The sequence below is a fragment of the Hyaena hyaena genome, unplaced genomic scaffold (genome assembly GCF_003009895.1).
Source record: "Hyaena hyaena isolate Hyena2069 unplaced genomic scaffold, ASM300989v1 scaffold_9, whole genome shotgun sequence".
NCBI classification, from domain to species: Eukaryota; Metazoa; Chordata; class Mammalia; order Carnivora; family Hyaenidae; genus Hyaena; species Hyaena hyaena.
The window spans coordinates 883,712-897,847 of NW_024080641.1; the positions used below are offsets into that span (position 1 = coordinate 883,712).

The 14,136-nt window shown below is 60.6% G+C and overlaps 1 protein-coding gene across 3 annotated transcripts in view; it reads left to right on the top strand.

Moving 5' to 3' along the window:
- The first annotated feature begins 3,882 nt into the window (after positions 1-3,882).
- The window catches only part of KCNC3 (potassium voltage-gated channel subfamily C member 3), a 13,132-nt gene continuing 2,878 nt past the window's right edge, over positions 3,883-14,136 (top strand). Inside the window, exons 1-4 of one of the 3 annotated variants that reach the window (XM_039244302.1) lie at positions 3,883-4,767; positions 8,917-10,027; positions 11,441-11,632; positions 11,890-12,016. In XM_039244302.1, the coding sequence (XP_039100233.1) occupies positions 3,883-4,767; positions 8,917-10,027; positions 11,441-11,632; positions 11,890-11,993 (2,292 nt within the window). In that variant the 3' untranslated portion in view covers positions 11,994-12,016. The remainder of the gene's footprint in view (positions 4,768-8,916; positions 10,028-11,440; positions 11,633-11,889; positions 12,017-14,136) is intronic. The other 2 variants (XM_039244306.1, XM_039244312.1) reach the window with 2 other exon arrangements.

Here is a 14,136-nt window from a genome sequence, read left to right on the forward strand (position 1 = left end):
GCTTGAAGCCCCCGGGTTGGGGAGAGCTGTGCTGTCCCTCCTCCCGCGATGATGTCATTCCCCCCCTCCGCAGCCTCTTGCTGCCCTGAGCTGCCGGGGCTGGGTCACCCCTCCCCCAACGCCAGCCCCGGATTCCCCCATCCCCGCCCCGCCTCGACTTGGGGTGAGTACGGGGGAGGGGGAGAAGGCACAGGGTCCGGGGGCGGTAAGACGACCCAAATCCCAGTTTTGGAGGCGAGAGACCTGGGAGATGGGGACTCAGTTTTACAGCGGAGAAATTCTTCCTTAATACCGAGCTTTGGGGGCCAAGGTTCTTGGAGGGCCTGGGGGACCAAGGATCGTAGGCGGAGAGTCTCCATATTTTCAGCTTCAGTGTTCGAGAGACCCTCTTTCCTGGATTTAGAACTGATGGGAGTGGGAGCGGAGGAACGAGGCTGAGGTCCTAGAAGCCGGAAAGCGGGAGACCTTTTCCCAATTCCAGGGCCTTGGAGAATGGGGGAGGGGCAGTTCGGAGGGGGCGCCAAGGATGACAGAGGTGGGAGTTTGGAGCTTTCAGGAATTCTGTGCCTGGCGAACCAGGAAAAGGATAGATTGGGAAGGAGGAGGAGTGGGAAAGGTCTGAGGAGGAGGACAGACATTGGTCTACACCCTCTTGCTATCCATCGCCCCAAATCAAGTCCGCTTCCCCCTCGTCCGTTTGCAGGGTGTTCCATAACCGGCGCCTACATTAGGCCTCCAGAAGCCTACCCCATGGGTATAGACTCCAGGCTCACAAATCCCCCACATATCCTGGTGGGGCCTGGGGAGGGCCATGAGGGAGTGATGGCATTCAGTTTTCTCTGGGCCTGATGGAGTCTGGACTATACAGTTACTCCCTGCCCCAGGGCCTCCTCCCCTCTCCCATGGTCTCTAATCTGGAGTCTCCTCCCATATCGTCCCCTGTGGCAACCCCCTCCCCCGTAGTCCCCACCTTCTCCCACACCTTCTGACCTCTGCAAAAATGCTGATTTGGTAACTGGATCCCGTGTCTGGCTGCTGTCAAAAGCAGAAGAGAAAAGTAGATTTGGGGGGAGGGGAGAGGATATAGGGAGCATGGCTGATTTCTGTGTCCTTACCCTAGCCCCTACTCCCACCCCTAGTGCCTACCCAACCCCTCCTCCAGCCACCACGCCCCACTCCCGACTTGCTCAGAAACCTCACTCAATCCAAGCCTCAACCGAAGCCCAGTCTCTCACCTCAGGATTCACTGCTTCTGCCTGGGGATACACCAGAATTCAGGGCAGAGAAGATTAGGAAGCTCTGATGTCTTTGCCTTCCTGGGTCCCATCGAGGGCTTGAGTACTGCCCAGCGATGCTGGATTAAGGATACTGAATCGGTGGCCGTGGGGAGCACAGGGTCTGGGGGGGGGGTGAAGAAAATACCTCCTTGGTCTGCAGGACAGGCTCCACTTCTGCAACTCTCTCCGCAGTGACGCAGCCTCGGGTCCTGGCCAGGATGGGGGTTAGAGGGGGTGATGAAGGGACAGAGACCAAAGGACAGCGGGACAAAGTCCCAAAGAGGTGGGGACAGAGCCCAGAAGGGGGTGAAAGAGACACGGGGAGCAGGGATAGAGAGCCGCATAGGGGGACAGAGAAAGAGAAAGGGTAGAAAGAGAAAAGGCACTTACAGAGAAGGGAAAGAGAGGGAGGAGAGGAAAAAGACACCAACAGAGAGGTTGTCAGAGAACAAGAGCAAGGGGGACAGAGATGCAGATGAATGGTCAGACATGGGGGTGGGGGTGTACAGACAGAGAGGGGAGTGAAGGGCAGAGACACAAAGAAGAGGGACAGAGACCCAGGGAGAGGAAGACAAGGGCCTAGGGCAAGGGGGACAGCGACCCAGAGAGGTGGCAGGCTGGAGGTGGGGGTGAGGACAAAGACACAAAGATGAGGGACAGAGACCGGGAGGGGGCAGAGGCCCAGAGAGAGGGGCAAATCCCCGAGAAAAAGGTACAGAGACCAGCAGAAAGAGACTGGGGATGGGGGGACGGAGACACAGTTGGGGGAGAGGAGACCGAACCTTAGGGAGAAGGGAGCAGACTCGGAAGGAGGGGGACAGACTCAGAGAACAATGGGACAGAAACCCAGATGAAGGGGAGAGACTTAGAAAAGAGGGCCCAGAGTCTCAGCGGGACAAGGGCACACACGAGGGGACAAATACGCAGAGAAAGGGGATAGAAAGACATCGAGAGACACAGAAACGGGAACGAGGGCGGGTGGGTAGGCGATACGAACCAGCCGCCGCACCTGCAGAGGGAGGCGGTGGGCCAGGGATAGTGCCGCGGGACAAAGCCCGCATCCCCTGACCCGCCCCCTTCCCTCCCGCAGGCACCGCCTCCTCCCGCCGCAGCCCCGGCCCCAGCTGCTGCCCCGGCCCCAGCGCCTGCGCCCAGCCACTCGGCGTCTGGCCAGCCAAGGGGGCGGGGCCGGACACGCCCCCGCTAGCCCCGCCCCAACTCTCCACCTCTCGGCTCCCGCCAGGACTCTCGGACACCTCGCCCCGCTCTGTTTCTCGTGGGCCCCGCTTATTTCCTCGGTCTAGCCTGTTCCCCGGCGCTTAAGTTTCTCCCCTCCGCCACCCTTAAGGCTCTCTCTTCACCTGTACTCATCCATCCCTTGGTTCTCCAGTCTGCAGTCCGCTGTTGTCTAGACTTGGTTCCTTTTACATCACCAGTTGGAAGTTCTTGCACCGCCCTCTAAAGCCCTGCTGACCCTTACGCCTCTCTCTCAGGTTCTCTAAGCCAAGACTCCCCTTTCCAGGTCCATTCTTCCATCCAGCCCAGTAGTTTTGTACTCTGCAGGTCTCACCTTTCCCGTAGCGTCCCCACATCCGTTCTCTACTCTCTTAGCCCTCCCCCACCCCCGCCTAGCCTGGTTGCTTTCAAGCTTCTTAGAACTCCAGTCTCTTCCCCTAGTCTCCCCAGTACTTCCCACAGCCCATTCAAGACGTTTACTACCATTTGTAGACCCCATCCACCTTCCTCAGTCCCGTCCATCTATCCTGACACTCCTTTCCCCGGCCCAGGCCTCTCTGAACAGGCCACGCTTGCGACCCCGGCTCGACCCTTCCCTCACTTCGTTCCCTTTCTTAGTCCTAGGCAACGCTCTCAGGTTTCCAGTCCTCCCTTATATCTACTTCTTCTCACTAGGTCTCAGTCCCTATTCCTCCTTTCGGTCCAGCCTAGTGCCATTTCGCGCGGAAGTACTGTCTATTCTTCATTTCCAGTTCCCGCCCCTCGTTCAGTCTCGCCCCCTCACTCTCCAGCCCAATTAGGACTTTTTCTAACTTTCTTAGGCCCTGCCTCTTAAGATCCGCCCTGCCCAGACAAAGCAAAGTTAGGGGTCCAACCCGGCTGTCTCCATCTGCCCCGCCCCACAGGCTCCTGCTTGCGGCTCTAATTTAGATCCTTTCTCTGTCCAATCAGGACCGTCTCCCCGATGCCAGTCTGAAGTCTTTAAGTAGTTTGGACTTGTCCACTTCCTCTGCTCCGCCCCGTTTCTTTTCTCAGTTCAATCAGATCTCCTTCTCATATCTAGTCCCACCCCCTCGGTTAGCTGCCCGTCCCGCCCCCTTAACACCTCGCCCGGACCGCCTCTTCTCTTGGAAACATCCAATCGGTGTGTTTTACCTGCAGCCCCGCCCCGAGCAGCTAGGCTGTGTGGAGTCCCGGTCCTTCTCCCAGCCTCAGCCCCACCCTGCCACCCCTAGACCAATCAGTTCTGTTCCGCCCCCACCGAGACCCCGCCCCCTCCGCCCGTCGCTTCTACTACCCAATCACGTCTGCTTCTCCTCCTGCAGCCCCGCCCCCGAGGTCCCGCCCCTTCAGCCCCGCCCCCCGTCCAATGCTGAGCTCAGTCTGCGTCTCGTCCTTCCGCGGGCGCCAGGGGGCCAGCAAGCAGCAGCCCGCGCCACCGCCGCAGCCGCCCGAGTCCCCGCCGCCGCTGCCCCCGCCGCCGTCACCGCCGCCGCTGCAGCAGCAGCAGTCTGCGCAGCCCGGCCCCGCCGCGTCCCCGGCGGGCCCCCCGGCACCCCGCGGGCCCGGGGGCCGGCGCGCCGAGCCATGCCCCGGGCTGCCGGCGGCGGCCATGGGGCGGCACGGCGGCGGCGGTGGCGACAGCGGCAAGATCGTGATCAACGTGGGCGGCGTGCGCCATGAGACGTACCGCTCGACGCTGCGCACCCTGCCGGGGACGCGGCTGGCCGGCCTGACGGAGCCGGAGGCGGCGGCGCGCTTCGACTACGATCCCGGCACCGACGAGTTCTTCTTTGACCGGCACCCGGGAGTCTTCGCCTACGTGCTCAACTACTACCGCACAGGCAAGCTGCACTGTCCGGCCGACGTGTGCGGGCCTCTTTTCGAGGAGGAGCTAGGCTTCTGGGGCATCGACGAGACCGACGTGGAGGCCTGCTGCTGGATGACCTACCGGCAGCACCGCGACGCTGAGGAAGCGCTCGACTCCTTTGAGGCTCCGGACCCTGCGGGCGCAGCAAACGCCGCCAACGCCGCTGGCGCCCACGACGCGGGCCTGGACGACGAGGCGGGCGCGGGCGGCGGCGGCCTGGACGGCGCGGGCGGCGAGCTCAAGCGCCTCTGCTTCCAGGACGCGGGCGGCGGCGCCGGGGGGCCGCCAGGGGGCGCGGGCGGCGCAGGCGGCACGTGGTGGCGCCGGTGGCAGCCGCGCGTGTGGGCGCTCTTCGAGGACCCCTACTCGTCGCGGGCCGCCAGGGTGAGCGTGCTCTCGGACCCCCCACCCCTCCCCCTTCTCCTGAAGATCCCAGCCCTTTAGGAGTGCCCCATCCTAACCCTCAGAATCCCTTGGCCCATCCCAGCCCCTCCTGGTATTCCTGGTCTCTGGGCCCCCTAGTCTCTTAGAAGCCTCTTCCCCAACCCCGAGTCTCCTGTACTTTTCTGAACACACCCCGTCTCCTGACCATCCCCAGATCCTCAGAAGACGTTTTTACAACCTTCAGAATCCTCCAGATCCCTCCAAACCCCACCTTGCCTGCCTAGGTTCCCCAAGACTCTTAGAAACTTCTTCCCCGAGTATGAATCTCCCGGACTTCTATGACTAACCTCACCCCCTCTTTTCCTGGACTTCTCGGAGACCCTCAAAAGAATTTTCTCCAGCCCCAAGTCTTCTGAGCCCCAGTAAATCCTTTGTCACCTCTTTGGCCACCCCTGAGACCCCCAGAAGACCCTTCCGCAGCTCTCAGTTTCTTGCACCATCCTCAGACCCTCAGAAGACCTCCCTTCTTAGCCTTCAGTGTCCCAGACCCTGTGAACACTGCTTTCCCGGCCCCTGCACTCGTTCTGAAGCCCTTGCTCCAGCCCTCAGTCCCTCAAGTCCTACAACACCTTCCTGATTCTTTCTCCCTTGGCCCCTCTTCCTGCACCTCCCCCTCTCTCCAAGTTTGAGTCCTCTGGCTATTTTTGAACCCTACTTCTGCTCTCAAAGTCTTAGAGGACTCCACCGCCTCCGTCCCAGAGCCTCCTGGACCCCTGTGAATGTCCAAACCACTTGCTCTGGCTAGGACGCTTTCCCCTTCTCCCTTACTGCAACGCTGAGCCTTGGAGCGTCTTCCCTTCTGGGACCCTCCAGTCCTCTCTGTGTTCACATATCTTCCTGCATCCTCCACGCCAACTCCCATCCCAAGGACTTTCCCTATAAAGCTCCAGACTTCCCCCAAGCCTTTCACACTCCTCCTCAGTGTCTCCAGAAGAGCCTTGAGCCCCCATAATATGTCTTTCCTCTCCAGAAGCTCCCATATGCCTTCTTCTTCATCCACAGATTCTCCCAGCTTCTCCCTTCCACAGCCCACACTTTATCTCTGGGATCCCCCATCCAGAGCCTCCTGGCCCTTTCCCAAGTCAGTCAACTGACTTTTCCTCCTGCTCCAGAACTTTACTGAACCTGTCTTTGGGACTCCCCCACAAGTTAGCATCCCCAAAACTCCTTCTCAAAATAGCTCCCAGTTCTTTCCACCCTGCCTTGGTATCTTTCCACTGGCCCCTGCCCCACACCTGCTCACTCCTCCATTCCCAAACTCCCAGCCCATCATCTAAAGCCCAGGACTGGGACCGTCTGCTCCCCTACCCCAAAGTCAACCAAAGAGCCCGTACTCCAGCCTTATCTCCCTTGAAATGCCAGATTCTCCCCCAAAGCTCCTTTCATCTCCCCCCCCCCAAACTCCTTAAACGTCTATAACTTCCCAGGCTAAATAACTACCGTCCCCCATGGTTCTCCCTTGAACCTCTTCCTCCTACTAACTTCCTCCCTGTGTTGGAAGAGAGGGGGCAGTTCAAAATGCGGGAGGGGGGATTAGAAAGAGGGGCAAAGAGGAGCAACTCCGGGGCCCCTTCCTAACGTCTCTGGGACCCAAACACCCAGAGGAACGGTCCGGCCCCCTCCCCCCACGGTACCTTGTCCTGGGCCGGGAAGGACGCGGAGCCGCAGTGCCGCATTCGCGCCAGGGGAGGGAGCGAAGGGAGGGGGGGAGCCCAGAGGCACCGCATAAAGTTTGGTCCCGGGAAGCGCTGAGTTGGCGAGATTTGGGGTTGGGTGGGGGGGAGGTGGGAAGGAAGAGGTTCCGTAGGGACTTGGCCCTAAATGACCCCTCAGGCCTCTGAGTGACTTCCTCCCCCCATGGCCTGGGGCGCCCTTCCCTCGTGACCCCATTGAAAGGTGCTGAAGTGAGACTAGGGGTCCGGGACAAGTACGGGGGAGGGAGGGTGGTCACTCACTCCACAAATGGTTCTTGAGTGTAGGCGTGCCAAGCACTTTCCAGCCTATAAGTGAGATAGCTTGAGAGAGTCGGGAGCGGAGGCCAATGCAAAGTGGAGGGTATGGCCCTACCTCTTCCTCGCTCCCCTCCCCGTAATTTCTCCTTTCCTTCTTACAGGGACTCCATGCCCTCCTACCCCTTCTGCTTTTGAACCACCTCGGGACAAGGGGTTAAATCGAGTCCCGATGCTGTCCAGACTCTACAGCTGCGCACTGCGGCGGGTGCCCACCTTCCCTTCCTTGCCCTGGGAGGGAAGGAGTTAAACTCTTGGCCCGCGGTCTCCCGACGTGAAGCGGCGGCACTGCGGCTGCGCTCTCCTGGTTCTGCTCCGGCCCCGAAGGGGTTAAGATGGCTCTCGGCCGCGGCGGCTGCGCACTGCGGCGGGGGAGCTGGCCGCGGTGCTGGCCGCCGCGCGCCCCGCCCCCCGGCCCGGCCGGCCCGCCCCCACTGCGGTGCCGCAGCCTGCGCCGCGCGCCCGGCTGGGAGGGGGCGGGGGAGCACCGGGCATGCGCTCTGCGGCGGCCTCTCGCTTCTTAAACCACTGCGGAGAAACGAGGAGGGGGGCGGGGCAGAGAGGGTCAGCGTTGACCCCAGCCCACCCCAAGGTCCGGGCCCTCTCTGCGGCAAACTCTGGCCCGCCTCTCTGCTCTGGACTTCAGATTAAAGTTAAGCCCGGACCCCGCCCCCCCAAGCCCTGTGGAGGAGGAGAGTCGCTGAGGGACTCTCCTGGTCTCCAGACCACCCCAAACTCTAGGGTCCTCTCTGCAGTCTGACCCTTGGTCGCCTGCTCTTCTTTGCATTCCTGATTAAAGTCAAGCTGTCCAGGCCCTCCTTCTCTGCGCATCTGACTAAAGCCCCCTCTTTGCCCTAACACCCATCCCCTTCTCTCTCCAAGGTGCTAACCTCACTCTTCTCTCTCCGTATTTGATAAAGCCCACCATCACCTCCAGGGGCCTGCTCCTCCTCTTCCTTCTCTTAAGATCTTGCCTCTTCAAGGTTTTCTTCAAAATCCACACCAATGCATGCAGGACTCTGGTCCTCCCCATCTTAAAATGACCCATGTGCCCCCCCACCCCCACCCCCTGGCTTTCTGGCTAAAGCCTCCTCACCTTTCTGGCCCTAGCTCCACCATCGTCCATCTCCCCCCATCAGGCCCCTGACCCTCCCTTTCTCTCCAGAGCCTTAAACCCCAGCCTGCCTTGCCTCTGTCCTTTTCTCCTTTTGCAGACTTGACACTTCACGTTCCCCATTTATGGCCCTAACACCCCTCTGTGGTTGCATCCCTTTGCTGTCCTCTCTGGACACCCAGCTTTCTTTCCCTTCTCTGGGGCCCAGGCATTGCGACCAAGGTCCTTAACTCCTGGCTTCTCTCTGAGGCATCGACCTTGCCCACCACTAACCGATGTCTCCATACCCTAACGGGAGCTCAGATTTTTCTCTGGGCCAAGTGCCGTCTCTGGAGCCAGGACTTTTGTATACTCATCTAATGTCACCCTCAACAATCCTGTGAAAACCCTGAGGTGTGGACAACTTAATCTCCTTGCCCAAATTAGGCAATGGAAAAGCTGGATTCAAATCCAGGCTTTCATAACTTTCATAACTGTATCGGGGTTCTGACTCCCTGCCCACTTTCTCCACTTGCTCTTCCCTTGGCTCCAAGCTGAGCTCCAAAGCCTCTGATACACAGAGGGCGAGTGATCTTAGTCTCCCCGCCACCCCCTCCCGTCGCAGAATCCTTGGACCCTGCTGGGGAGTCCTGAGATGCGACACGGTGTGGGGAAGTGGCCTGGGAGACAGAGGAAAGGACCAGAAATTGGCGTTTCCGGGAAAACAGTTGCCCATCTGCCGCCACGGCCGGGGCCAGCTGCTGTCCCGCGCTGGGGAGAGCTGCCTCTGATGCTTTCCTTCCCCCTTTTTCATGCTTAACAGGGAAGAGCAGGATGCAGGCTGTGCTGGCGGCATGGGACTGGGTCTCCTGGATTGCCCTGGAGTTGGGGGGCCGGGGTGGGCCGCTAGGAGGGTCATGTGGAGGCGGCTGGTTGACCAGATGCCTGGGTCACCTTTTGCCCTCTCTCTCCCACCCTGCCTCACAGTATGTGGCCTTCGCCTCCCTCTTCTTCATCCTCATCTCCATAACCACCTTCTGCCTGGAGACCCACGAAGGGTTCATCCACATCAGCAACAAGACGGTGACGCAGGCCTCCCCCATCCCCGGGGCTCCACCAGAGAACATCACCAATGTGGAGGTAGAGACGGAGCCTTTCCTGACGTATGTGGAGGGCGTGTGCGTGGTCTGGTTCACCTTCGAGTTCCTCATGCGCATCACCTTCTGCCCGGACAAGGTGGAATTTCTCAAGAGCAGCCTCAACATCATTGACTGCGTGGCCATCTTGCCCTTCTATCTCGAGGTGGGGCTCTCGGGCCTCAGCTCCAAGGCCGCCAAAGACGTGCTGGGCTTCCTGCGGGTCGTCCGCTTTGTCCGGATCCTCCGCATCTTCAAGCTCACACGACACTTCGTGGGGCTGCGCGTGCTGGGCCACACGCTGCGCGCCAGCACCAACGAATTCCTGCTGCTCATCATCTTCCTGGCGCTGGGCGTGCTCATCTTCGCCACCATGATCTACTACGCCGAGCGCATCGGCGCCGACCCCGACGACATCCTGGGCTCCAACCACACCTACTTCAAGAACATCCCCATCGGCTTCTGGTGGGCTGTGGTCACCATGACGACCCTGGGCTATGGAGACATGTACCCCAAGACGTGGTCGGGGATGCTGGTCGGGGCGCTGTGCGCCCTGGCGGGGGTGCTTACCATTGCCATGCCCGTGCCGGTCATTGTCAACAACTTCGGCATGTACTATTCGCTGGCCATGGCCAAGCAGAAGCTCCCCAAGAAGAAGAACAAACACATCCCCAGGCCCCCGCAGCCTGGCTCCCCCAACTACTGCAAGCCCGACCCTCCCCCACCCCCACCCCCGCACCACCCCCACCACGGCAGCGGCGGCATCAGCCCCCCGCCACCCATCACCCCGCCCTCCATGGGGGTGACTGTGGCCGGGGCCTACCCACCGGGCCCCCACACGCACCCCGGGCTGCTCAGGGGGGGCGCGGGGGGGCTCGGGATCATGGGGCTGCCTCCTCTGCCGGCCCCCGGAGAGCCTTGCCCATTGGCTCAGGAGGAAGTAATTGAGATCAACCGGGCAGGTGAGCAGGGGTGCATGAGGGGCAGATGGGGGCGGGGAGAGGAGGCCGAGAGGTTTTGAGTGGGGGCAGGAGGTCACTGCTTCGGCTAAGAGACATGGGGTGGTCAGCACCGAGGGGAGAGAGAAAAGCCAACCGCTATTGCTGAGGTCCGAAAAAGGCACGGAAACAGAGACGGATTCTGTGTGTGGGAGACCGTTCTGGGGAGAGACGGACTTGCAGCCGGGACCTTCAGGGGGACCAGGGAGGCAGAGTAATTAGCCTACGGTGAGGGGGGGACTTGGACACAGGCAGAGAGAGGGTCTGACGTGTGAATCTCAGGCCAGCCAGAGACACGGCGCCTGAGTCTTCTGGCCATGATGCGGAGAAAAGAGTCTAAAAGGGACCAAGCCATTGTCACAGAGAGCAGGAGAGAGAGAGAGGGCAGAGATGGAGGGTCAGTGGCACAGAGTTCAGGTCCTGATAACAGCGAGGCCAAGAGAGGAGACAAGACTTGAAGACAAAGAGGTAGGCGGAGGCCAGGAAGATAGGCACAGAGGGCGGCCGGCCGTGTGACAGTGACTCGGGACCCAGGGCCCTTGGCTCTAGCTCATTCTGGGAGACAGACGAAGAGGTGAAGCGAAGGAGATGAGGGACAAAAAAGTTGACCGAGTGTGTCCCTCCCCCGAGGGGAGTCTGTGTCTCTGAAGATTGGGGGCCAAGGTCGTGTGGTCCTGAGCCGGGAGAGCTGGTGGGCCCCTCCCCCATGACCTAAGTAGGTCGAGAAAGGGAGCTGGGCCACCCGGCCCTCATCTTGGCTCCCTCAGCCGCTGACCCAGTTTCACACCAATTAAAAATAGCTAAAGTCAGAGCCTGGGGGACCCCCACCTCCCGCCCTCCCTCCTCTGTCACCTTCCCAACCCTTCCCCACTGTGCCCTTTCCAGCACCCATCACCCTCCCTAAACGGCTGCCTCCCAGCCCTGTCTTCCCCCAGCCGTCCCTCCAAAGCCGTCCAAGCCTGCCCACCCTGCCAGCCCGACACCGCGCCCCAGTCCTGCCCGACTTGGCGCACCTCGGCCAACTGCCCACCCAGCACTCTATCCCAGCTTCTTCCAGGAGCCCCGCCCCCCCGCCAGTGCTGCCCGCCCAGCACCCGCCACCTGGGCCAAGCACCCCTTCCTGCCACTCGGCGCCCCCCATCCACACCAGCCCCGGCCCTCCCCACACTCAACACCCTCCCCCGATGACCTGCTCCCTAAACCCCCCAGCCACATGCGCCCACACCCAGCTTCCGGCCCGGCCCCTCGGGTCACATCCTTGAGACACCCTGCCTCTCCGTCATCTGCCTCCGGCACCCTCCTTGCTAGTATCACCCCCACCTTGAATTCCGGCACCTCACTCTCTCCTCTGTGTCTCTGTCTGACCCTCTGGCGCAGATCCCCGCCCCAACGGGGACCCTGCAGCAGCCGCGCTTGCCCACGAGGACTGCCCAGCCATCGACCAGCCCGCCATGTCCCCGGAGGACAAGAGCCCCATCACCCCTGGGAGCCGTGGCCGCTATAGCCGGGACCGAGCCTGCTTCCTCCTCACCGACTATGCCCCTTCCCCTGATGGCTCCATCCGGAAAGGTGAGGTGCCCTCCACCGGCCCCCTGGGACCCTCCCTGTCTCTCTCTCTCTCTCTCTCTCCCTCCTTCAGGGGAGGGAGGGAGTTGGGGGAGGAGGTGCTGGACTTCCCCTCCCCCATCCCTGGCCCTAAATTCCCTTCCTCCCAGATCCCCTGCCCCCCAAGTTTCCTCACCACTGACCCTTCACCTGTCTTTATTCCATCTCCATTTCCCCCCCGACCCTACCCTGGACCCTCTGGCCTCTTCCCCCACCCCCAGCCACCGGTGCTCCCCCACTGCCCCCCCCAGACTGGCGTAAGCCAGGCCCCCCAAGCTTCTTGCCCGACCTCAACGCCAACGCCGCAGCCTGGATATCCCCCTAGCGGACGAACCCCTTCCCCCCGGGGTAAGTAGCCCCCACCCCTGGACCCCCTACCTTCCTCCCGACTAACCCCTCTGAGAACATGCAGCCCCCACTGACCGAAACTCCTGTCCCCTCACTGTGAAACAGCTCCATCCGATTAACCAGCAGCCACGACACTGACCCCACACCCACTTGCCCAGGACTTGCACTGCCCCCTCACTAACCCCCCCGAACTAACCCCACCCTCCCCACCATGTGCCTGATCTCCCTCCCCTGCCCTCATGACTGACCCCCATCCTCACGCCCATCCACATCTCTCTCCCTGCCTCCTCCCCCCGGTTTTTTATTCAATTAAGAAAACGGGGTGCACACCCAAGACACTTTGGGGTGCAAGATGGGATGAGGAGACCACTCATCAGTTCGCTTGTGAACTGGCCAGAGCTTACCAAGTGCCTGTGTGTCACCTGCGTGGTGCTAGGCACAGGGCATCAACAGGGAAGGACCCTTCCCCCACCGCCCCGAGGAGCTCCCAGTTTGCTGGGAGAGTCAGACACTGACCTAGAAAGTCACTATTTGGGGTCATGTACGTGCAAGTGGAGGTACCACAGGGACGTGCAGTGAGAGGAACACGCAATCCCCCCCGGGGTAGGATGTAAGTAACTGGAGGCTTCCCGAAGGAACTGATGTCTGGAGTTGTCCTGACCTCAAGTGAAGAAGTGACCCCGTGGGCCAGAGTGACCACAGAGGCCAGTCCAGACAAAGCTGGCGAGACGGGGGACTGGCAGGTAGATGTGAGGTGGGGAAGCAGGGCTGGGCTCAGTGGCCAGGACCTTGTTTTAGGGCCGGGGGGGGGGCAGGGCAGCGCCTGGGCTGCGTGGGCATGGACTGGAGGCAGGAGCCTGGAGGTCAGGAGGCCTGGGGAGGAGGCTGGGATGAGGGGACGGAGAGGAAGCGAGAAGGCAGAGAGACTTAGGGATCAGGGAAGGGTCAGGAAGGACAGGGCTGGGAACTGACGGCGGGGAGATGAAGGGAGAGAGTGGCGAGAGAGACAGATGAGTAATTCAACAAACGTAAGCAAGCACTTATCACATGCCAGGAACATAGCAACATAATTCCGTAATCTCCACAGCAACCCCATCGAACACATAGCTTCCTCCCTCCCTCCCTCCCTCCCTCCCTCCCTTCCTTCCTTCCTTCCGCAACTAATTACCGAGGGCACGGTTCCAGGCACTGAAGCCTTGGCAATGTGCAAAGCAGGAGTCTACACTCGAGAGCATGGATTGGCACACTGCGGCCCCCGGGCCGAGCCTGCCAGCAGGCCGTTTTGTAAATAAAGCTTTATTGGAGCACAGCCACTGTCACGCTACAACAGTAGAGTGGATTAGTTGTCACGGAGAAAGTGTGGCCCGCAGAGCTGAAAACATGTAGTGATTGGCCCTTTACAGGAAAAGCTTACCACCCCCTGATAGAGGCAGCAGAAAAGCAGTCCAATGAAAGGCCAAAAGAACAAGACAGTTACTCTGGCCACGTGAGATAAGGGGGTCTGCAAAGGCCTTTTTGAGGTAATGTGAACCCTGAAAGGTGAAAAGGGCCAACCGGCGGAACAGCGGGTGCAAGGGTCCTGTGGTACTGCGGCGGGAGAGAGCTCGATTTGTTAAACGTGTAGCAAGGAGGGAAGGTGTGACTGGAATTGAGTAGCTCAGGGGAGAGGGGGCCAGACAGAGACTGGGGTGGGTGGGGGGAGGGTCATGAGAGATTTTTGTGGCCATGGTGAGAGGCTGGATTTGACCTTAAAAGTGACAGGAAGCCCCCTGAAGGAATTTGATCTATCACTTATTCCTTCAACAAACTTCTGTGGAATCTTTAGAAACACACAGATATATTATTAAGGAGTCGCTGCCTGCAGCCTAGGGAGGTGCTGAGTGGGACGAGGGGGGCCTCCAGGACACAGCCTTGTGTCACAGAAGTTCAGGGGGCAGGGCACGAACAGACAGTGATGAGAACCCAGGCCTTCGGGCTCTGAGTCCAGAAGGGACAGTGGCCCTTCTCGTTCCACCTCCTAACTCCCCAATTCATCCTCCATTTTCATCTCATTACCCTCCCTTTCCCTGCTCCCATCTCCTCCCGCCCCCCCCCCCCCCCCGCCTGTGGCCCGGCCCCTC